This window comes from Sebastes fasciatus, chromosome 12 (assembly GCF_043250625.1).
Source record: "Sebastes fasciatus isolate fSebFas1 chromosome 12, fSebFas1.pri, whole genome shotgun sequence".
In the NCBI taxonomy this organism is placed as follows: Eukaryota; Metazoa; Chordata; class Actinopteri; order Perciformes; family Sebastidae; genus Sebastes; species Sebastes fasciatus.
In genome coordinates, this window is record NC_133806.1 from 30,853,753 (window position 1) to 30,878,483 (window position 24,731).

Genomic DNA, 24,731 nt, shown 5'->3' on the forward strand with positions numbered 1-24,731 from the left:
CATTTCTGTGCCAGGTAAATAGTACTACAATGTTTTCCTTAAAAGTAGAAGTACTCAGTAAGTAGTGTGCATATTTTTAAGCGCTTTTGGGGCCTTTTGTAAGTTATTTCGGGGTACAATTAGTTAGAATAGTAATATAATTCAATACTTTTTTTTTTTTTTTAAAGTTATTTTTTTTGGGGTCATTTTTCCATTTTTTATGACAGGACAGTGGATAGAGTCTTGAAAGGGGGGAGAGAGAGAGTGGATGCGGAAAGGGCCACAGGCCGGATTCGAACCCGGGCCGCCGCGGTCAGGACCAAGCCTTAATACATGGACGCCCGCTCTACCAACTGAGCTAACCCAGGCGCCCAATAATTCAATACTTTTCATATCTAATATAATAAATCTATAGCTGTTTGAGGCCCTTTTAGTTGGGGGCTCCAGGCAGTTGCCTACCTTACCTAACGATAAAGTCTACATGTTTTTTACCGGTGTTTCTGACCACGATTAGCCGTAACTTGGGTGTGTGATGCAACTATGTCACGGCAGGTGTATTGCTCAGAACCCAAAGAAGTGGTTCTTGAGAAAGCTGCAGAGAGCAACACCGCAGGCCAAGAATTCAGCCCATTCTGAACAGGCATGTTTTCAACGGGCACTGAACTCGTTCATTTAAACTGGCCACTGATGCTGTTGTCCAACACTACAATATGAATATGAACATCTAAAACTGCTAAACAACTTAAAATATGCACTAATTGTGCAATTTGTCTCTGTATATAAGAAGAGGGCGTTAATTATGCTAATTTTACATTTCTCATTTACGCACAGGTGACATTCATCATGTTTACGCGGGTCATTTACACCGTTATCTGAAGTTAGAAAGTGTTTGCTGAATCTGACCTGGCAGAAAATTAAGACAAAGATACAAAAATGTTCTTGCACGAGGCCCATTGTTTTGAGTAATACCAAAGACTCAATACTACGAGGATGCAACTTGAGATTTGAATATTTCCTGAAATAACATGACCCCACTTCTGTCTACAACAAATTCCATTATACTATAATTATACGACAAGTTCACCTTTCTTGTAAGGTCTTAAAGATCTATCGAAATGCAGTCACACACACAAAAGAGGAACATTTCTACATCATGAATGTTCCTGGAAGCTCAAGTCATCCAATTGTGACACAGACTTGTCGCGTCTAATCTTAAAGGGTATTAAAATTATTCCAAAGCAGAAGTGTGATCTTTCAAAAACTACATGATGATAAATGAGGTAAAAGGGTATAGCTTTCAGAGAGGTTTATCTAATAACAGCTATAAAATTCACTGTCCTGTTTTAGCGTCCTACCTGCCGTTGGATCATTGGCGAGAGTGTTGTCCAAGGCACTTGTTACCGACTGAAACAAGTTCATCTTCTGGGTAGGACCTAAAAGGTTTTAAGATCAAAAAAAATAAAAAAACATTTTAAAGATAACTTGACACTAGCAACAATTTCTTATTTTGCCTAAACAAACACTGTTGAACACAGCCGTTAGTCACCATACCAGTTATTGCAGGAAAGAAACCACAGTAAGGAAACTTGTCCTTCAATCAATGAGACACTTCTTTGTTATAGAAAAAGGAACAAATGATACTCAGTGCTGGGTTGTTTTTCTGGATCCAGTAACAATGTTAGTTATTCAGTTTGAGTGCCAACATCCTGGTCAGATGAACTGTAGGACAAACAACGAGCTCATACCTCGTCTGGGATGCTCTCAGACTATAAGAGATCATAATTAACACTCTCTTATGTGATATAAAGGTCATGTCAACAGTTCTAATGCACATTAACTGACCTTTCAGTGAAGAGACATCTTGTGTCTAATAGCAGTAATAGTTTTTTCTGACATGAACAGTATATTGCATATTTATAAATTCTGGATTTTTAATGAGGGAGAAGGAGTAGACATAAATTAAAAAGAAATCATCTAGGTAATTTAACCTTCTTTTTTTTTAATCAGACACTAATGATGATCCCAAGCAGAGTATTGTTAACCATGTGGAGAGATCTTTAAACAGCTGCTACCTGCAAAGCAGTTTAAATGACAGATGTGTCTCTATCCAGTCTTGACAACAGAACAGAAGAACTATTCTAACTAAGTAACTATAATAATAATGCTGGTCACTTGCCTTTTAACTATCTTTAACTAAACTAAACGACACAGTTCTTTCCTGTTAATGTAGCTAGCATTAGCTAGCGTTAGCCGGCTAGCAGCCACTCACCGTACTGTGTGGGTTCGGGGTCAGGCTGAAAGGTAAAGTGCGCCGCATGTCTGCGTTGTGTTTTTGTACGTGAGTTGGAGCTCGGCGACAATTTGAGCACGGTGGCTGCAAACGAGCTGTGAGTCCCGGGTCCGGTGCCAACACCGGAGAGGGAGAGTTTGGAGTGTTGTGCACCGCGGACGAAGAACCGAGCAGCGGCCGCCATCACTGTTGATAATCACTGTTGTTATGACTGACCAGGAAGGGCACAGTGCGAAGATCGCCTATTCAAGTGGGACCCAGTAGAGTGCTACAGGGGTGACGTATTTTTGTAGGCCAAACCAGGAAGTTAGCATCGCTTCTTTTTTTTTATTCACAAGATGAATTAACAACCATTAAGGAAAAATCATTTCAATAACGAAGTTATTATCCTCAAAACTGAGCAGATAACACAATAGACACAAAACATTTACAGATAATAAAATTAAAAAATAAATAAATATTTTTTTTAATAAGCATGACTTAAATAAAACAAAGTTAAAGAAAGAAAAGGGGATTAAGTGATCATGATGATTATATGGTCAGATAAGGACTCATTCCTCTATGGAGACAACTGGAATATATTCAGTGTTTTTAGTCGAACTCCCGTCCCATTTCTGTGTAGTAATTCTGTTGGTATTATTATTATTATTATTATTATTATTATTGGGCTTCTTTCATCAGTCTTTCTAAATCCTGACACATGATACTGTTTTTATCTTTTTCAGCACCGGACCACAATAAAATATGTTTTTGTTTTTGTGTTGAAATTTTAAAAGCTGTTACAGCAGATATCCATTTTGGTTAGAATATTGTGAGAAAAAAAATATATTTTGTCGAAAAAGTGAAAAAAGAGGCTAGTTTAAGAAGGGAAAGGAAACGTCGACTCTTTGTGGTACCAGGGAATAGTGGCAGAGTGAGCTCTCCTGTTTCTTCTTCTCCATTCCAGCCAGCCTCCAGCAGCAGATCAAGGTTGTGATTGGTCCAGAAGGAGGGCGGTGTGCGTGGTGTGCGCGGTAGGGGCTTTATAGACGGTCCGTGCGCATACTAATGGTAGTATGTTATTAACTATTAGATATTATAATATAAATTACCCCGGCCATTCATCAAATTAAAACAGAAACATGAATGCTGCGCAGCATTTAGGATGACATCATTATAGTGACTGACTTCCTCTCAGCACCTCCTTTCTGAGCACATTACATGATGCAGGGTATTATATTGTTTTATAAGTATAAATTAGAAAATACTAATATGAACATACACATGTCTTATTGATACCTCTAACAAATATAATCTGTATCGATAACTGTATTATTCTTATAAAAGTCTACAATGATGCTAGCTTGACAAATTCTATGATGCAGTTCCTACCTATGACCACTGGAGGACATTAAAACTCGTGAGTTTAAAAAAACAGGTTCAGTTAACATCAGGCCTTTTTATTTACGAGTTGTTTAATCTGAATAATGTAAATATTTTTAAAGCATCAGCAGTTCCTGAGTGTTCCTCTGTGCTGATGCTAGGAGGTGTTGGTCTGTGTATTTAAAATCACGAGTGTTTGCTGCCCTCTAGTGGTGAAAGCGAGAAACTGAGAAATTAGTCAAAAATACCGTCAATGTAGATATTATAGCATACGTCCGGTATATATTTCAAAATAAAACTTTCAATTTACACAGAAGTGCAGTTATTCGTGGTCACCACGGGAGTGTAGTGTATAGTCACGGCAATTTGATTGGCCATAAACAAAATTAACATGACAAATACACAATATTTAGTCAAATTATTTATCGTTATACAGACTATTTTTTAGTTTTTTTTTGTACACAAAGGAAAAGAAGGACAGCATCCCAATAGTGTTGATCTGTTTGCTGCCCTCTAGTGGTGGCAGCAAGGAACTGCTCAATTAGTCAAATTACCGTCAATGCAGATATTATAGCATATATACACTTCCGGGAAATCATTTCAAAATATATATATATTTTTTTTAAACAATTCTTTATTGCAATAGTGCACATACAAACAAAATATATATACATACAAATGGCTCTTTAATACAGACAAACAATGTCAGAGCTAGGGGCAATCTTTTAAATACAAACATTAAACAAAGAGCATAAAGTTTTTCGCAGCTTTCTTATTTTTTTTCCGTTAAAAATGGTTTTAATGTGCTGTTTGGTTTCATTTTAAAATCTTATTAATAAGGGTTTAGAGTGGCTAAATTTGGATATAAGTCACCGGTTACATCTGAGGTAAAAGGCAAAACAAAATGTTCACCGGTTGTACACAGCAAAGACTTGACCTGTGTATTTAAAATCATGAGTTTTATTGTTCTCCAGTGCATTGATGCTAACTTGATGAATTTGATATATTGCAGTTCTTCAGAGTGTCAAATTCACCAAGTTAGCATCAGACTGTTTTTATTTACCATTTGTTTAACCTGAATGTTTCTATTTTTTAAGCATTTAGTTCCTGAGTCTACCTCTGTGTATATAAAATCACGAGTATTTGCTTCCCTCTAGTGGTGACAGCGAGGAACTGTTAAATTAGTCAAAATAGCGTCAATGCAAATATTACAGCATACTCACACTTCCGGTAAATCCTTTCAAGATAACACTTTCAATATACACCGAGGTGTAGTTACTCGTGGTCACGTGGAAATGAACAACATAACATGACAAATACACGATATTTAGTGTAATTATTTAATGTTATAGAGTATTTTTTGGGGGGGGATTATTTTGTACACATAACGGAATAGAAGCACATCATCCAACAGTGTTTACCTCTATGTTGATGCTAGAAGATTGACCATGTCGGATTTCATGGGATTTCACCAAAAAAATAAGCTCCAAAGGCAAAATAAAATCATTAAAACATAAAACATTTTCCTTCAGAGGTTTGCTGGCAGTTTCAATGGAGTCCTGTTAAGAATGACCTTGACTATGAAATTATAACATTAACTGTGCAGTTTTGTGGTGAAATATGTTGTAACACATTCAAATTGCACACCTGGTCAGTTACGCATCCTTTGTATCAGTGGAGACAAATAAAAGAAACAACTCCTAAGGATACAGTACTTTTATTTGACTATGTTGTATGCTTAAATTTATTATCGGATGACAAAAGTAAATGGTGAAGCAATATAATGATTTTGTGTCAAAGGCACAAACATACAAATATAGATTTGTTAGTTCTACATCTTACAGAAGGTACTGTTACTGTACTAAAGTGGTTAAGAGGGGTAAAAAAAGAAAAGAAACAGAAATATCCACATCACATTTTCTTGGATAATTAGGTTGATGGCTTTGCACACTCTGCAACGTCCAACTTCCTGCCACTGCTGCACATTCTGGCCAGATTCTGTGAAAGGCAGAAAGCAGCGTTAGTATTTAAGAAACTCATGGATGGAGTCAAAGTCTGACGTTCTACCAAGTGAATCTTACATTAGCAGCTCGGATGATGCTGTTTGGAGACTGGAGGGCTGCGAGGTCCGTTAGTATCTTCTGCAGATCACTGTTAGTGGGACATTCTGAAACAGATGAATTGAGTACAGGTCAGTATCACATCAGCAAAGTTGGCTTCCAAGTACACAGACTTTGATGAGAGAGAATGTGTGTGTGTGTGTGTGTGTGTGTGTGTGTGTGTGTGTGTGTGTGTGTGTGTGTGTGTGTGTGTGTGTGTGTACCTGGTCCAGGTGATGCTTGTGACTTCAGCTGCAGGTAAGGATGCTCCAGCAGCTCTGCAATAGAGATTCGCTCTCTGGGGTTTCGTACCAAGCACCTCTGAAACAACCAGATAAAACATCTTATTTGTATTTGACATCACTGCAACAACACTTCTAAGTTGTAATCTATGAACTTGTAGCTAAATATGCATCAATATTTTAGTTAAACCCGTAACATACAGCAGTCTGTAGAGCAGAATGTGGCCACAGTGTATGTTTAACTCTTATTTAAAGCTACTACGAGGAACTTTAATTTTGTGTTTATATGGTCGGTCCCTGTGGACAGAAGCGGCGGTGTGTCCGAGCACCAGAGTCCCTTTAGAAAACCGTTCATTTTCCTGCAGCTGGGTCTGACAGTCTGCCCCGCGTAGTCCTGGTTTAGGTTCTCTGGTGCCTCCCTTCCCTCCGGGGGCCCCAGCAATACGGCCTGGGCCTCCAGCAGCGTGGTGTCTGCGTTGGCTCCTAGCGGGGAGCAGCGAGGTGCTGGAGGCTGCACTTGAGCCTGAGCTGAAGGAGTTTCTAATGAACCTGCTTGATTCAGCGCGGAATCCGACCCGGTGGCACCGATCAAGCATTAAGAATTACTCTAGAAATAGCTAATCTTCTTGCTGATGGTCTTGTTTGCTTTTGTAGGTCATATAGAGGCATCAGTATTAATTTGAGATGGTTACATAACCAGTTAAATGTTCCTCACAGTAACTTTTACTCACTAATTACAAAATAATTAATGTCTTCATATCATTATTTTGTGTCTCGTATATTTGTACTTAAAAAAGCGAAAACAAAACAAACACTGTACGTACACAAGTGCACGGACACAAAATTGCAAGCCCAATAAAGTGTTTTGAGAGGTCAACCAATACACAAGTATACAGCTCTCATTTAAAATGCCCTCTAGAACTCTAAATACTGTAAGACTTGTGAAATTGACATTTTGTGTTCAGACTAGTATAGTTTAGTCGTGGTCTCTCACCTTCAACACATCCAGCAAGTCCTTCTCCGATATGTCAGGAAACTCAATCTGATGTGAAGGATCGATGATGGCGTGCAGCTTGGCGATCTGATTGGTGATGCTGTTGAATGGAGTTTTCCCATAAGTCATGCAGTACATGATACATCCAAGGGACCACACGTCACCTTTGGGACTGATCTTTGGAGGAAAAACAGGAAAACAAATAGAAAATGTTTTCACCACAGCGCTGCAATCAGAAATGATTGCTTAGAATGTTTAATTGATTTAAGTAAGAGTACCTTTGAGCGTGCTTTTCCTGCCTGGGATGAAGTGTCTTTGATGGCTTCAGGGGGCATATAGTTCAAGGTTCCAACCTGTGTTTGACAAACAACCATGTATTACATAGGTACAGTCCTTTCCACCTGGAGTGTAGGTCTGATAGCTTAATTATGCTTATAGTAAAATATGTTTTCCACACTCATTTATTTTGGTTGTTGCACATCCATGAGAAGTATGCTTGTTTTGCATGCATTTCCTGGTTTGTCTACTCATAAGTTTTGTTTCCATGAATGCAACTCCTACACTGTGTGCACACAGTATTCAGCATTAACAACTCCCATTGAGCAGTTGCAGCTAGTGTAGATGATCAGGTTATCAATGCATATCAAGGGCATTTATACCCGGATTTCATTTGTTTTTCAGCAAAGAACCCACAATCCAAACACCAGGGCTGCATGTTAACACTGCATGTAAGAGACCGTATGTGTTTATTCAGTGCATGACAGAGATCTTACCTGTGAATCCTTCATAATGCTCGTTACATCTGGTTGGATTCGGTTTGCGATGCCAAAGTCAATCAACTTCAGTGAAGCATTCACGATGACAAAATTAGCTGGCTTCAAGTCACTGTGGACAATTCCTGCACAGAGGACACAGAGGACATATAGAATATTTGGAATGGTTAAAAATGACTCATAATTTGAGTGTGCCATCGAGTGAACAATGCTGAGAATCGATGGGGGAACAGTAGTGAGAGCTATAGAGAAAGAAGTACCATGTTTGTGGATGGTATGGACGGCCTCCAGCATGTTCTTCCAGTAGAACTTCCTCTCCAGCGGATTCACAGTTTTGCGGTTTCGTAACCAAGTGTTCAGATCCAAGTTTCCACACTCCATCCGCATGTAGATGTAGCTGTTGGTTATTTCACTGCAAACACATATAAAACCATCATGGTGATATGAACTATTACATTTCTTTTTGTATACAAATATGACTTTAAAACCTGTTTCAAGGTGATTCCTGTGCAATGCATTGATACATTGTTTTTTGGACATGGCCATGTACTTACTAGTCATAGAGCTTGATAATTTGATCGCTGTACTGCTGCAAGTGGTTCAGATGTTCAATCTCATTTTTGTAGCTTTCTATTGTCTGAGCATCGGCCTCCTCAAGGTCGACGTATTTCACAGCAAACAGCTGCTTCTTGTGATCAAGGACCTGGTAGACCTGAAAAAAAAACAGAAAACAACAGTCAGTGATTATAGTTGCAAACAGCAACAAAAGCAAAAGTGTATAAATGCTGTAACATAATATGAATTCTCTATTAATGTTTGACCTTGCTGGATCCACCACGTCCAATCATCTTGAGTATGAAGAACTGCTTGCCCTTTATGGTAATGGTTTCATTGGATAATGCAGTAAAAGAAGCCTAAAATGAAATTCAAACAAAAGTATATCATGTCATTAAAGTTTAAATGATTCCTTGTGTGGGTCCTTTCAAAACAGAAAAGGGCCTTTCTGTATTCTATACTGCAAGATAAGCAACATGCTGTACCTGTGGAGTTTGGAAACATGGAGCTTGGTTTATTGGTGTGAATGGCTGCTGAACAGGTCCAGCTCTGTGTGCTGCCACTGCAGACGAAGACACTTCAGGAACTCTCTTTACAACAGGAGTCATAAAGCTGAGGGGGACAAAGATGATGTAGGTGTGACTGGGAACATTTTATAATGGGGAAAAGCAGCACATAAAGAAACAAGAGAAGTAATTTAATGCAAATGAAGTGTTAACTGATTATGTTCCAGACCAGCAGACACCCAAGTCAAGATAATACCTGTTAGCACAGGGGTTCCTGTAGCCGTCTGGTGTCTGACAGACTGTTTGTGGGTTCAGTCTGGACGGAAGATGGACGGATGGAGTGGGGAGTGATTCAAACAGACGAGGAACAGGTCTGGGGTCTGGGGGTGTTGTGCGTTTATCCTAGGAAGAAAATAATTAATAACGATTTGATCAACACTAGGGTAAGGTTTCGAGACTAAAACTGATAAATGATGGACATAAACAAACAAACAAAAAAAAAAATCAATATTATCAGAATGAAGAGGTGGAAATGAGTCAGCAAAATTAAGAGAAAATTATCATATTGTCATATCTGTAGAAATTCCCTTATTCGTCATCATAGTGACAAATAAGGGAAATGAGTTATTAGTGCCAAAATCTGTCAGCAAGAAAGAGCAGACAAAACATAATAAACTCACAGGCTAACAGACTCCACAGCAGCTTATCAAAATGCAAATTCAAGCTTACTTAAGAACTTTTAATTATCTTCTTATGAAACACTTTGCTCTAAATGCATTGCACAGAAAATAGAAGATAAAGAATGTCATCAGACCTCTGGAGAAACATGCCGGTTGAAGAAAGTTGGCATCTTCCACTCTGATATGGGCTCCTTGTTGGCAGGTTTAGGCTGTTCCACTGACCGCCTCACAAGGACCCGAGCAGGAAGCTGAAGTTCCTGGTTTCTCCCACAAGTAGGCAGACTTTCTGGAATGCCTGTTGGCAAATCTACAAGAAAAACAATAGAAATTAGAAACATTTCAATTCCAGACCAACATGTCCAACTCAGTGCTTTAATGTAAACAGTGCTCCTCAGTGAATCTCTACCTGAGGGCTGTTCCTCCTCCCTGGTGGGCACCAGCTGTTTCTCCCCAGCTTTCAGGTTACGTATGGCCAACTCCAGGAGCTCTGCTGGCCTGGCATGTAATGCCTGGGCTTTGTGCAGAATTGAAGTCGCTTTCATCACATTACCTTAAAAAGGAAAGGAGGAAGAACATTTGCAATTTCACCATGTTTAGTGAGTGAACACTTGTGTAGTCATTTTAAAGATCTTAATATAAATTTTGCCAAAAGTAAACCTGTATGTATTCCATGAAATGTGTGTTTGTGTGCATTAGGCCTGTGTCGGTCTATTCCATATATCCGATTTCTGACATTAAAATACAAAGCCATTCTACTGTACCTTGAGAAACCTCAAACTGGGCATGTGCTATGTGGACAAAGGCAAAGCCTTTACAGTTGGATCTTGCAACTATGAAGTGGTCCTTGGCTTCATCGGAGTCTTCGATCCTTCAAAATAAAAAAAGAAAGAAATCTGATTACACTTAAACGCCTACATCCAGATACACAGGCTTTTATACGTGAGACATGATGACAATGTTAGCGCAAATTTGTAATAGCTGCAACCTGTAAGCACATGCATTCACACACACAGAACTTCACAAACACTTGACCTCCAATGCCAAATTTCAGCCTCCTAAGGCAAAAACGTGGCCGCCAAAGGATGGGGACATTTTTGTGGACCGACCGACCAACCGACAAGCTGTTGGTCGCAGCTAATAAATGTCATACAGGGCCACTAATTCTGTCTCTAGATCACCAACAACACACAACACTTGGGGCTGGGCATTTAGTCATTTATGTCGTTTGACTTCTCTCCATAAAATTGTAGTGTGACAAAATTCCCATCGACATAATTCACAGTGTCATGACTGAATGACAGTTTGACGACTTAAATATATAATAAAAATGATATGCTGAGCTTCCAGTAATACACTGAAAAATCATTTGATTTAATGGGTTTCTGTGCATTTTTTCAGAAAATATGTTAACACGTTGATAGAGATAATGCTGTGAAAATGATCACGATCTTAATCAGTTTCCTGCAACGTCCAAATACACACATCACAAAGTTCCAAGATTGTAATGAAGATATAGTATTTTCCTCCACACTCACCCCTTGAGTTCTGCATATCTGACCAGTATTCTGGCATAGCTGGCGTTTTTGCTGAACTGTCTTATTGGCAGCCTGGAGAAGATTTTAGAATAACAGTCCTTGAGCTTATTGAGGAGGTTGATGTCTGTGTGAGGGTTGCCTCTTTTCTCCAGGTCCATCAAGTATGTCAAACACGACTCGGGGGAATTTGTTTTGACGACCTGGTCGAAGCTGTACGTTACATCTGCCATGGAAAAATGTAACGTAAATGTCATCAAAACAGTCAAAACACTAAATGCGCATTGTTCATACAGCTCTAAACGTTTTATTGACCAGTCAGCAAGTAGTATAGTACCTTCCATTCTGGAGGCGTCCCTCGTGTCATGAGTGTGAAGGAGTGTGGTGGTGGAGTCCACAGCTGCCTGGTCCTCCCAAGGACAATACTCTGGGCTGACAGCTGGTGGCTGAGAACACAGCAATATAAGATAAAGATAATACACTTCTTTCTCTAACTCACGCTGAACAGCTTTGCTTCGCAGAGCACTGATAATGAAAACCACTGAGTGTTGATTCTGACATTGCTAGACCAAAACCACTGTAGCTCGTTTTACACTTACTTGAGAATATAAACTATCTCTATCGGCAGGATTTTTCTTTGAGGATGACAGCCCAAACAGTGGGTTCACATTTGAACCAGATGTTTGCCTGAAACAAAATTAAACAAATTAAGTATCATCAAAATACAACATTTAAAATTAATGATTACACATCTGATTGAAATAATCAAGAATATGCATGCAAATTGAACTATGATGTAAAAAATCACAAAATTACATTACATTACATTTTATTTAATACTGGCATGTTAAATAAAATGTTTGTTTGATTTAACACAAACAAAATAAAGCAAGTAAGTAATTTCAATCTATCATTAGCATAAGAAGCTATTTTCAATACTATGTAGAATATTGTATTTAATTTGGCAAAAAAACCAAAATGTTTTTCACACAGTATTCCTCAAGACATAATCAAATTAAACACATTTGTAAATATATTTTGGAATAAATAATTACCTGGAGAAACTGGTGTGGAGTGATGAATCATTTCTCTTTGAGGGCCTCCCATTATTGTAGTCCTCATCATCAACATCCTTTTCTGGGATAGAGAAAGGTACTACGGGAACTCTCCCTGGCTGAAATACAAAAGGTCAGAACTCAACTTCAAAACTTCATGGACTATTTGGTAATTCAATTCATACAATCTTTGAAAGAAAAAAGGAAGGATAAAATGTAACTCTCACCATGCCAACTGCTCTCTTGCTATGAGATCTCCAGCCTGATAGCTGGTCATCTGATGATCCACCGAGAGCCTCTGTCCTGCAGGCCACAGTTCAACATAAGATGTCAATATTCTCTATATCAAACAGAAGCCTTACTAAATGTTGGAAGTTGTTTTATTCTTACCCTGAACCAAAAATACTGGAGAGCTGCAAGTCGCCTGTGCCGTCTGATGTTCTGCATACTTTTTGTGATGCAGAGCCTTTTTTGACCGAACTGTGCACATAACTGTTTGACAATACTGGCAGAAAGAAAACACAGCAAAATGTGAAGATTAGACAATGAAAAGTTCTACATCATATGATAATATAGCATTGTAACCATTTTTTTAATTGCTGTACACCAGTCAAATATTTGAACCATATAATAGAATGGAATAAAACATAAATAAATACTCACGTGGTACATTTTCCTTATCTTCTGAACAGAAGAGTTGGGTTTTCCCTGTCTGCATTCTTTGCAAGGCAGCCTCCAGCAGCTCCTTTGGTTTGGCACCCAGTTCAATAGCATTTTGCAATATGTAAATGCCTCTCTTTGTGTTGCCTGGTAAGATGATGAAGCAGACACTGAAATACCCCAGATAACATGTCATGAGAATGTGCTTATATGTACAAGAACAACAAACAAACCAACCTACATTGAGAATGTTCAAACTCTGCATGTGCAATGTGAACAAATGCAAAGTCCGGGCTGTGAGATCTTGCCACGTTAAAGTTGGCTTCTGCCTCATTGACATCTTGAATTCTAATAAAAGAAAATAAAAAAAACAGGGAAAACAGACAAAGCATTTTACAATTATTTAATTCATCCAGCCTACTCAATCCACTGATGAACACAGAATTAGAAGAAAGAGGGCAAAGGTATTTGATATACAAGTAATAACTTTGGTTACTCACGCTTTTAGCTCTGCAAATCTGACCAACAACCTGGCATAGCTCTCATTCTGACAATGTTTTCCTAGTGGCATATTGGAGAATACTCTGGTATAAAAGTCAATAAGTCTGGTGAGGTGGTTACGATCCAGGTGAGGGTCCCCTTTCCTCTCCAGGTCCGTCAAATATGAGAGGCACGACTCAGGTGAGTTTGAGCCAATAACCCGATTAAGATTGCCTGTGTCATCTGTAACAAGTGCAAGGTGTTAAGTATGTACATGTGGATACTGATGTGTATGGATCTTACAGTGACAAGACTTCTGGGCCATTACCTTCATTGAGACACTTCATAAATTTGTTGATATTTTGACAAAGCATGGCAAGCCTCTGCTTCCTGTCTGTATGCTCCTCTTCTTCCATCTGAAATTGAGGAGCAGATACATAACATCAGCACAGATATGGTTAAGCGTGCTCTCTTGAATGAAGACAGACAAACACCAAGGACGCAAATAAATGGTTTAAAAGAATGAGGATTTAATGATTCCTCTCTTGGTATGACAATGTGTGCATTAGTGATACACATGAATTCAGACCTTTTATTAATCCTCACAAGACACTTTGGCCCCGTTAGAAGTGACATAACATAGCAGCTAGGATGTAGTGAACAAAGTAACGTTAAGACACACCAACAATGTAATAGTACGTCAACACAATGACCTGCTGCCTAGTGGATCGTTTATTTAGTCACCTATTAACTCACTTTATTGAAAATACCTGCTATGTATAACTGCTGCGAAGCAAGAAAGAGTTCCACTGATATATTCAAGACACATTATTAGACACCGTGTTTCCTTTACAAAACAATATACTCTCTCGTGTTTACAATCTGAGCTAGCTCAGTTAGCTCAGTTAGCTAACGTTAGCAAGCTAAAGCTAACATGTTAGCGCTGTAGTTAACGATAAGCAGGTTAGCGACTTGGTTCCGCAAACTCAAGAAGTATAAAGAACACGTATAAAGGCATCTTCGTTTACAGTAAAAACATATATATATAACTATTCAAAAGCCTCTCACCGTGTTTATGCTGATATGAATCCCGTTGCACTGAGTTAGTTATCTGATGGAGCAGGAAAGAGGCTCGCCTTCAAGCCTTCAACTGACAGTTTTCAAATCTGCCACTTCCGTCTCAGTCGTGTGTTGATTGGACAGTTTGTGGTGACGACAGCGTTGGTTATGTTTACAGACCAGCTCTTGACCTCAGCCACGAAGACGACTTTTCATCTAAATGTGTAATAAATAGTTTACAATGAATTAATTACAATGCATTTTTACATATTTACAGTTACATTATGGTTTATTATTATTATTATTATTATTATTATTATTGTTATTATTAGTATTAGTATTAGTATCATTATTATGGTAGTATAACATTTTTCGAGCTTATGTACAAAGTGATTTCCAGATTAAAATATTTAATAAAAATATATAGATATTAGGGCTGTCAGCGTTAATGCGATAACGCGTTAACGCAAAGTCGTTTTAACACTAATTTCTTTAATGCATTAATGCAATCGATCTTTCGGAGGTAGTAGCGGGCTTTAAAGCTAGACTGAAGATATCAGATTAATATGAAAGGAGGCTAAATAACATTACGAACATACGCTAGATTTTGGCAAGGAAAAGCTAGCATGTCCATTTTCAAAGGGGTCCCTTGACCTCTGACCTCCAGATATGTGAATGAAAATGGATTCTATGGGTACCCACGAGTCTCCCCTTTACAGACATGCCCACTTTATGATAATCACATGCAGTTTGGGGCAAGTCATAGTCAAGTCAGGACACTGACACACTGACAGCTGTTGTTGCCTGTTGGGCTGCAGTTTCCCATGTTATGATTTGACTTGAACTTTTCTTATATCATCTTCCAGACACAACACTGACTCCACTGTGCCCCTTCCTTTCCTAAATCCTTTGGTATGGTGTTGCGCATACCTCTTTTCTCCAAGAAGTACTGATTAACCATCTGTTCCATCATATTACAGACCTGTGATGTCAAGGTAATAGCCAGGTCTACAGAAGAAGAAAAATAGTCTGCTGGAAAAAAAAAGAATAATGATGGGAGAAATTTCGAGGTAAGAATAAAAATGTACACAGTCCTTGCATTAATTGTATCTACGAACATATAGGAATATGTATGAAATATTCAGACACAAATTCAAAGGTTCACAATTAAACCAGGAATAACGAGTGTTGTATAACTAATTGCTATTGAAGAAAACCCCTGAATGTGAGATGTTCTCGTAGTATGTTGTGAGGAAATAAAAAAGCTAAGAAATACAGTTGAATAGATAAATTGCATGACGTCCATAGAAATGAAGTGGATACACTGAGTTGAAAGAATGCTAGCCACATATGCACACACCATTCTTCAATATCCGACGGTACCTGAACGCAGCAGCACCACGCTGCACTTCCCTGTTCCGGGTTGCTGCTCCTCCCAGCTCAAAGATGGCAGCCATGGGACAGAGATGAGAGACGACACCAATTTAGGAGCTTTGTCATGAAACCACACTGGTTAGAACAGCTGTTACATGCGCGCTTTTAACATGACAGCGATATAATTCTTCCCCGCCAATGTGTCGTCAAACGAAGTCAATTAAAGGATAGAGAGATATGATGTTTTGCTGTGGGCTCAGCTAGCTAGCAGCGGTCAGAAACATACATGAACTGCTCTCTTCTGCTACACGAGAAGACAGCAGCTGCTCTGCAGACGGTCTACTGACATCTTGCAAGGTGAGCATTTGTATGATCATTTTGATATGATGATTTTATTGTATATTATTGTACGTTCATTTAGCATACATATTGGCAGGACTTGTATATCTAACGTTAACCTTAGCTCCTTGTTGTAGTCTGGTAAACACTGTGTATTTAAACTAAAGTACAAATCTGTCAGTATAAATGCATTTATTAGTGTTTAAGTATGTTCATTGCATCTATTGTTAAATTGTCATACATTCTACTAGCAGAAGTGTATCCGTGTGCCCACAAGCAGGGTAGCATTTAGATAAGAGGCTAGTGTCAGACTCAGGCTCTCCACATTATGAATAATAGGACTGCTTATTGGGACGTAATGTTCATGTACGCCAACACATTTCTTTTTAAGGACTGATTCCTGGCCAACTACAGTATTTCATGCTACCCTGCACATTTATTGGTGTACTGGAGAATTTCTGTACTGTACATCCTGGTGCTTTGGAGCAAAACAAGTCATGGTAATGTAAATCCAAATGCTAATATTTCCTCTTCTCTTTCCCACCAGCTCAATTTCATCATGGCCATCACTCAGTTCCGACTTTTCAAGATCTGCACATGTCTAGCCACCTTACTTTCTTTCTTTAAACGGTTGATATGCAGGTGAGCACAACTGAACACTTAAAAGTGTAATGGCATGTACCCCTGGTACATACTATTGTCTTTTATGAAGAGCTTGTTAATGCACTACTTTTCTCAGTGGCAAACATAAATACATTAAAAAAAACTGACCTAATACCTGTATATCCTGAGAAATTGACAGGATATACTGATAAATGTTGCACACATCTGAGCCACAACTAGATAGCTGTTTATTTAAATGATTTTTTTATATGTAGTACTTGTTCGTTATACTCGCTACCGCCCACCATTGGTATATTTTGGTTGAACACAAACCAGATCATTGCTTGGAGGGTCACATGCATGCTGATTTAGCACTGGAATGTAGTTATTCAGGAAGGGTCTCAATTCATGTTGTAAGGCGAGAGCATCTGTAAGGTTGGAAGGAAATTAAATGGGCAGTTTGAATCCCTGTCAGTGGATCGATCTCTCTACAGAGATCTCTCTTAAGAGATCTGACCGTAGTGTTTGATAACAATGTTCTGTCAGTTGTTGCTGTTTCCAACATTTAATTAGTTCCTTTTGACCTTTTTTATTGTGTTATTAACTGCAGGACTGGAAGGGGCCGCAAGCTCAGTGGTGATCAAATAACTCTTCCGACAACTGTGGATTTTTCATCATCGGTACCAAAACAGGTCAGTATTGTGTCAATCAACAGCACCTGCCCTGAGAAGTTCAGAGCCTAGTGTTCAATATTTAGAAAGGCAAACTACAGATTATCATTGGACACAAATTCTAAACATCTGTATTTGCTTATGAACTACACAAACTCCTGCTCTTGAATTCCACCTATACATTTGACTTCAAATAGAGTTTTATTATCTATTCTGCGCAGCCAGAGATTGAAGAATGGAGCTCTTGGGATGAAGAGGCTCCTACAAGCATTAAGATTGAAGGTGGCAACGGAAACGTTTCCCCTCAACCCAACGAGATGGACGAAGAGCCCGACTACTTCAAAGACATGACCCCCACCATCAGGAAAACACAGAAGGTATGTCCACAGATGGTGCAGCTGATCCAGTATTACCCAGCAGATGCAAAACTAATGATATAGTGAATATCCTGAACACATTATATTCCAAGTTGGTGACATTCGTTACATGTCTGTCTGGCATCGTGTTGCAGCTTAAAATAGATTAGATATTTAAATAAAGGAATACTCATTTGGACATTTTGGGAAATGTGTTTGTTTGCTGTCTTTTTTAAATAATATCAGTTTTATCTCTGCACATTCAATATTACTCCTTGATGTGTTATCACAAAGACTGGAAGTAGGGGTAAGCTTTCTAGCAATGCAGGGTTTCTCCCAGGAAATGATTTAGTCAAGGTGGTAAGCCACCCAGTGCGTGACACGTCATCTTGTGATCAATTTAGTTGGTAGATGACAGCACAAACAATGGCCATTAAAATTGTGGCATTTACTGTTCGAAATAGTGCATATGCTCTTTCTTCCTAAAGGTTGTTTTATTTCATAATAGTGTTATTAGTTGTTATGTTGTTAGTGGAGTTGTACACGTTGTATCTTATTAGCTACCAAGCTTGTGTCCACTATATTCTAGATTCAGACAGGTTTTCTGTAGAATTAAGAAAGTGTCCAAAGCTGGGAAGTTAACCACGAGGACTAGAACCTCTGAGATACTGTGTGCAGCCACTGCTCCCAGCGGTTGTCAAGAAAAGCTGCAGTGCATAAATTTGTTAAACTGCAGTGTCGAGTTTGCTATTTCTAGACATGTTACAGTAAATACTCAAATACAATGATGTGTAAATAAGAGATTTTTTTTGAGTTGTTGGAAGACTTCTTTGATAAACTTTGGCTAACTATGTTCTCCTACTTTTAATATTTGTGCAAAACTAGACAAAACACGCCTCTGATCTATCTTTGTAGTGGACACACAAAGATGAAACCCATGTACCTCTCGATAAGATGACAAATAGCGAATAAAAAAAAAATCAATAAGTAAATGGTAAACCAACATGATCCTGCAGTGATAGATTATATAATAATATGGGCGTGTGTGACCATAATGGACTTAACTTGCATTTTCTGTTTATCGAACCTTTACTGGAAAATCAGGTTAGACCAATGAATACGTCTGTCAACAAATCTCAAGTGTAATAGGAATATAAGCGGACTGATTTCAATGCTCTTGTCCTCAAACTTCGCTTGATTTTCCTGGAAATAGTGTTCTTGAGATGCTTATAATGTCTGTTCATTATATAAATATAATGTAAATGCATGAGTGCATGACATAGTGCAGCTTCGTAGTTAAACATATACTGTACAATACATTGTAATTTGCTTGAATGCAGTCAACTTTTTATATAAAAACTGCTAAATGTGTAGTGGGATTTTGATGTCTCACAAAGTGCTGTCCCTCTGGTTTCCATGTTGCAGATAGTGCTGAAGAAAAGGGAGCCTTTGAACTACCTGGTGCCTGATGGCTCAGCAGGTTTCTCCAGCAGACTGGCAGCCTCTGGGGATATGATGTCCTTCAGTCCACCCTCAGTAAGTTACAGTTTTACACCATCAGAAGTGGTTTTATAACGTTTTTGATATTAATTTCATGACATACAGTGCCTTCAGAAAGTATTCAGACCCCTTCACTTTTTTCACATTTTGTTATGTTGCAGCCTTATGCTAAAATCGATAAACATTTTTTTCCCCCTCATCAATCTACACGCAATACACCATCATGACAAAGTGGAAACAGAATTTTAGAAATTTTTGCAAATTTATTAAAAAGGAAAAACTGAAATATCACATTTACTTAAGTATTCAGACGCTTGAAATTTAGCTCAGGTGCCTCCCATTTTCCTCGATCATCTTATGAGATGTTTCTCCACCTTGACTGGAGTCCACCAGTGGTAAATTCAATTAATTGGACATGATTTGGAAAGGCACAGACCTGTCTCTATAAGGTCTCACAGCTGACAACGCATATCAGAGCAAAAACCAAGCCATGAGGTCGAAGGAACCGCCTGAAGAGCTCAGAGACAGGATTGTGTCGAGGCACAGATCTGGGAAAGGCTACAAAAAAAATCTGCTGCATTGAAGGTCCCCAAGAGCACAGTGGCCTCCATAATTCTTAAATGGATGAAGTTTGGAACAACCAGGACTCTCACTAGAGCTGGCCGCCCGGCCAAACTGAGCATCGGGGGGAGAAGGGCCTAGGTAAGAGAGGTGACCAAGAACCCGATGGTCACTCTGGCTGAGCTCCAGAGATCCTGTGTGGAGATGGGAGAAACTTCCAGTCGGACAACCATCACTGCAACACTTCACCCATCTGGGCTTTATGGCAGAGTGGCGAGACGGATATGAAAGCCTGCTTGGAGTTTGCAAAAAAGCACCTAAAGGACACTCAGACTGTGAGAAACAAGATTCTCTGGTCTGATGAAACCAAGATTGAACTGTTTGGCCTCAATTCTAAGCGTCATGTCTGGAGGAAGCCAGGAACTGCTCATCACCTGCCCAATACCATCCCAACGGTGAAGCATGGTGGTGGCAGCATCATGCTGTGGGGGTGTTTTTCAGCGGCAGGGACTGGGTGACTGGTCAGGGTTGAGGGAAAGCTGAACGGAGTAAAGTACAGAGATATTCTTAATGAAAACCTGTTCCAGAGCGTTTCTGGACCTCAGACTGGGCCGAAGGTTCACCTTCCAACAGGACAATGACCCTAAGCACACACCCAAGACAACGCAGGAGTGGCTTAGGGACAACTCTGTGAATGTCCTTGAGTGGCTCAGCCAGAGCCCTGACTTGAACCCAATCGAACATCTCTAGAGAGACGTGAAAATGGCTGTCCACCGACGGTCCCCATCCAATCTGACAGAGCTTGAGAGGATCTGCAGAGAATAATGGCAGAAACTCCCCAAATCCAGGTGTGCAAAGCTTGTCACGTCATACCCAAGAAGACTCAATGCTGTAATCACTGCCAAAGGTGCTTCAACTAAGTACTGAGTAAAGGGTCTGAATACTTAAATAAATGTGATATTTCAGTTTTTCCTTTTTAATGAATTTGCAAAAATTTCTAAAATTCTGTTTCCACTTTGTCATTGTGATGTATTGCGTGTAGATTGATGAGGAAAAAAAGTAATTTTATCGATTTCAGCATAAGGCTGCAACATAACAAAATGTGAAAAAAGTGAAGGGGTCTGAATACTTTCTGAAGGCACTGTAGATGAGTCCCAACCAGTCAACTCTCTGTCAGCATTGGCCTATCAAGGTTCAGAGCTGATTACTACTGAAACAGCAGATGGCATATTAATCCATTTTCAACCCATGAAATGTTGATTTTTATAAATTTGGTAAGAAATGTCAAATATTAACACCAACATTGGTACGATGTATGATTGGTACACACTACAGTCCTATCATTTAGTCTACTGCTCAAAAAACACGTTTGTGTGCAGTACCTCTTTAATATTTGGGGAGGTTGCTTAGATATAAAAGGAAAAAATGATTGTGTAACTTGTTAGGCTTGTAAAGAACTGTGTTAAAGCTGCAGGAGGCAAGACTTGAACGCAAGAACCCATATTATCACTCAAAATGACAAAGTGAGCCTTCAGCAAAGAGCATCATATCATTTTTTATTCATCCTATTGGTCATTAATGGATATTTGTCAGGCCATAGTAAATGACAAATCAGACCTTTTTTTTTTAATTCAATATACACATTTAATGGACCAGAGATGTAAAAAAATTCAGAATTTTCCTTCAGTTTTATGAGAAACTAGTTTGTGACAGATGTGACAGTTTCCCTGTTATGCTTGCACATTAGATTGTGTAGTCATCGCAGCCATCGCAGTTACTAGGTAATTATCTAACACTGAAGTGGAAACTAGTAGCGATGCAACAATATGAATTGTACAGTATACAATTCAACTCTGATAAAGCTAGACAAGACAAAATCAAAACTAATTGTCTAGTTAAGAGTGACTTAATTTTGGCCTAATTTAGAGAGTAGAGCTCTTGAAACAGAAATGCTGAAATTAGATATAACTGTAAACTTTCCTTTTGTAAAGGGCGAACTGGGAGAAATGGACAACTGGCAGGAGGACGCAAATGCCTGGGAGGACGAGGGTAATGCTGCCTGGGAGGCAGAGGTTGTGCTCAGGTAATAGTTCAAGAATGCTTCTGTGCCTATACACAGTACAGTACTAGTAGTACCTGTTAGTCAGGATTTTTTTCAGTTGATCAAGTTAATTATTCAACCTCATTAATTTACCAGACAGTTACACAAACAAGTGCACGAGATTGTGTTTTGTATGTAAGAAATTGGGGGAAATTAAATCTATTAAGCTTTAGGATTCCTTGTAACTGTAGAGGACCCTCACATAATGCAAACATCTACAAACAAACATACAGTATTAGAAGTACCAGTGTACCATAATTGTAACACACAGGACTTGGTCTGCTTTTGTTATTGTGGATTTTTGTTGAAAGGAAGATATAAAGAACACTTAAAATAGGTTTCCTGGCCACCTTACTAATGATGAAAATGATACTGTAAGTTCACTTTCATTTTTCTATTGGAGGGATGTAGGTTCACACAATGGCCAGCAGGTGACAGTGTAAGCCATTATTACAACACATGAGAGCAAGGAACAAGATCTTGTTTTCCCCCACTCCCAGCTGACCTCGCTTCTGTTGATGTGCGCTGTAATGACATCACTTGCAATCTTATGTTTGTCTTTCCTTTTATTTAACAGACAACAGAAGATGGCTGAGAGAGAAAAGCGGACCATGGAGCAGCAAAGGAAGAAGCTGGAGAAAGATGCTCAGAGGATGATGAAGAAGGATCAGAAGATTGCCGTCAAGCTCTCGTAACATTTTTAGAAATGCTCAATTTTGAGCCAAAGGGATGGGAGGGGGCAAAGACACTGAATCAATCGTCACTCTGTCTTTAAAATCATCAAACCGACCAGGATTACCACCCGACACTACTTATCTGTTAGCAAACTGTCATCTCCACCCTGTTTCCTACAAGCAGCCATTTTAGTCTGTTTTCCAGCTGCAGCAGTGTAAAATGCATCATTCTCGAGGGAAGATAACGCACCTCTCGGTGTACTCTCTGTTCATGTGGCAAGGTCATTCTGGTCTTCAAGGGAAAGCTGTATTTATACGATATAGTTCATCTTAGGTTAAAGGTTGGATGCAGCATTAGAGGGTACCATTTAGATTCAGATTGGTAGTGTAGAAAAATGTTTAGTTTTTTCCCAGGAACATTTGTAAATAAACAGGTACCTGTACTACCTTTTGAAACTCAAATAGGGAGTACAGTTCCCTTTCTTTGTCTTATTTATAACCTCAAAGGACAAAGGAGTGTAATTGATTTTAAGCATCACTGTATACCAGTGACATCCCTTCGTTTGCTTGATTATTGTGCTTTTATATTTATGTCTTTCATTGTCTGAAATTATTTTTTTTTTTCTAATGAATGTTGCTTGATATTTCACATCATCTCCCTGTGCTGTGCAGCCCTTCGTACACTGGAAATCTGTATTACAATGAAGGCTGAAGATTGAGTAAGGATCGACCATAGACTAGAATCTAGCCCAACTATAAATGTTAGCTGTGGGTTCCTATGGTAATCTCATGGCTACTGATCTGCTATTCATTCTCCTCCTTTGTCAGCTTTTGATATTGAAAGGAAAAAACAGAGATTGCTGCATTGATTTTTTTTTTTTTCAGGGGGTGGGAATGTTACTTTGCTCTTAAATAGTTGATGCACTCACTGCACAGACGCTGTCTTAAACATGGATCACCATCACAGTGTAATGTCAGACCGGTTACCTTGGCCGATAAGAAGATGAATAAAAATAAAGTTAATGGTTTTGACCGAGCATCCTGTTATGCATCATAATAATTAAATTACCAGTCAGTGTTGGAAAAAGTTGGTACCAGTGCCAATAGACAAGCTGTTGTCATGGAAACACTGGAAGGTGAAGAAAGGCCCTTTTTATGAATTGAAATGTGCAGACATGATACAAAATGTCTCTGGTCTATGATGACTGATAAAATGACTTAAGTAGAGGTGAGGGAGGCAAATTTCTATACTGAATGTTACAATTGGAAAAGCTTTGCAAGCTAATTGATGGGTTGATGTTATCTAGCAATGATTTGTTGACACGCAGAGGCGCTGATTCTGTTAAGACGTAATATGATAAAAATGGCCGATTAATGCATGATCAGGTTTAGGAGTGATTGAAAGAAGTGTTTATTTGAAGGGAATTCAGCAAACTATCTGTGTGGATTTGTGTTTTCTTTGGAAATGCGCTTTTTTTCATTGAGAAAAGCTGCATGTTGTTCTCTTGTCATTTTTTGCACATTTTAGTTTTCCAAAAATGAATCGCAGAGAACCCCTTCTCACCCATTTTTTTCTCATTCATGTGTAAGACTTCATGTTATAATAGTTGTCATGATTGAGCACAAATGAGGAACACATGCTCACTCAATCCAGAAGGTTTGGCAGATTGTATACCTGCTGTTATCAGTCCTACACAGGTTTTTAATAAAATGATTTGATTCACCACTTTGGTCGAGGCTGCAATATCTCACAAAACTATTTGGATGACGTGTCATAAAATTTGTTACACATAAAAGGTTATACCTGTGAAACATCAGCTTGTTAGCATGCTGATGTTAGCATTTAGCTCACTGCTGTACAGCCTCACAGAGCTGCAAGCATAGACTAGTCGTGTTAATAGCACTATAATACCGTTCTAATGTCTGACACTAAGGTGGCCTTTAACCTGGATTGACAGACTGTTGTCGTCACTCATTTTATCCCCATCACAATGATGTCACTCCCATCTGTCAGGGGACACAGCCTGCCTGCCAAAACCTCTCGGAGACTGACCCACTTTCTAAAAGGGAAAATGCACGTCATGGGTCTTCAGAAAGGGAACAAGCTAAATGGGTGAATAATTGTCCTGAAAGGCTCGAGAATCATATATACTGATTATACAAGACTGTGTTCTCAGCTGGTTTAATTTACAACCATTGCTCCCCACTCATTTTAATCCAGCATCCATAGACCCTAATGTGAGGATTACAGCATCTGATGACTCACTAGTCTTATGCCTTATGAAC

General features: G+C 38.9%; 4 protein-coding genes across 5 annotated transcripts in view; 2 read left to right on the forward strand and 2 right to left on the reverse strand.

Moving 5' to 3' along the window:
• bckdhb (branched chain keto acid dehydrogenase E1 subunit beta) overlaps positions 1–2,526 on the reverse strand; it is a 55,990-nt gene extending 53,464 nt beyond the window's left edge. The window contains exons 1-2 of one of the 2 annotated variants that reach the window (XM_074654704.1): positions 2,249–2,526; positions 1,335–1,412 (exon numbers count right to left, since the gene is read on the reverse strand). In XM_074654704.1, the coding sequence (XP_074510805.1) occupies positions 1,335–1,412; positions 2,249–2,453 (283 nt within the window). In that variant the 5' untranslated portion in view covers positions 2,454–2,526. The remainder of the gene's footprint in view (positions 1–1,334; positions 1,413–2,248) is intronic. The other variant, XM_074654705.1, reaches the window with a different exon arrangement.
• tent5aa (terminal nucleotidyltransferase 5Aa) overlaps positions 1–24,731 on the forward strand; it is a 198,443-nt gene that overhangs the window by 151,143 nt on the left and 22,569 nt on the right. The gene's annotated exons all lie outside the window — the stretch shown is intronic.
• ttk (ttk protein kinase) lies at positions 5,333–14,415 on the reverse strand. Its single transcript, XM_074654706.1, has 25 exons — positions 14,276–14,415; positions 13,536–13,623; positions 13,228–13,450; positions 12,969–13,075; positions 12,731–12,874; positions 12,458–12,572; positions 12,295–12,370; positions 12,068–12,186; positions 11,612–11,699; positions 11,350–11,458; positions 11,016–11,238; positions 10,242–10,348; positions 9,887–10,030; positions 9,615–9,787; positions 9,057–9,202; positions 8,780–8,906; positions 8,561–8,653; positions 8,294–8,451; positions 8,000–8,151; positions 7,740–7,864; positions 7,245–7,319; positions 6,967–7,143; positions 5,955–6,051; positions 5,713–5,798; positions 5,333–5,629 (listed from the first exon to the last, which is right to left on the reverse strand). The coding sequence occupies exons 2-25, from the start codon at positions 13,621–13,623 to the stop codon at positions 5,561–5,563; spliced, it is 3,021 nt and encodes a 1,006-aa protein (XP_074510807.1). The 5' UTR covers positions 14,276–14,415; the 3' UTR covers positions 5,333–5,560.
• ebag9 (estrogen receptor binding site associated antigen 9) lies at positions 15,704–24,171 on the forward strand. The gene is made up of 7 exons (XM_074654707.1): positions 15,704–15,997; positions 16,527–16,621; positions 17,193–17,274; positions 17,475–17,630; positions 19,035–19,145; positions 21,662–21,753; positions 22,349–24,171. The coding sequence occupies exons 2-7, from the start codon at positions 16,539–16,541 to the stop codon at positions 22,464–22,466; spliced, it is 642 nt and encodes a 213-aa protein (XP_074510808.1). The 5' UTR covers positions 15,704–15,997; positions 16,527–16,538; the 3' UTR covers positions 22,467–24,171.

Bases quoted from the DNA above. Each gene is read 5' to 3' on its own strand.
- ebag9 (XM_074654707.1), top strand. From the start codon at position 16,539: ATGGCCATCACTCAGTTCCGACTTTTCAAGATCTGCACATGTCTAGCC. The intron at 16,622-17,192 runs GTGAGCACAACT...TATTAACTGCAG, and splicing joins TTTAAACGGTTGATATGCAG to GACTGGAAGGGGCCGCAAGC. The intron at 17,631-19,034 runs GTATGTCCACAG...TCCATGTTGCAG, and splicing joins CCATCAGGAAAACACAGAAG to ATAGTGCTGAAGAAAAGGGA.
- ttk (XM_074654706.1), bottom strand. From the start codon at position 13,623: ATGGAAGAAGAGGAGCATACAGACAGGAAGCAGAGGCTTGCCATGCTT. The intron at 10,031-10,241 runs GTACAGTAGAAT...TTCCTTTTTAAG, and splicing joins CCAGTTTGAGGTTTCTCAAG to GTAATGTGATGAAAGCGACT. The intron at 8,152-8,293 runs GTAAGTACATGG...ATGTGTTTGCAG, and splicing joins ATTATCAAGCTCTATGACTA to TGAAATAACCAACAGCTACA.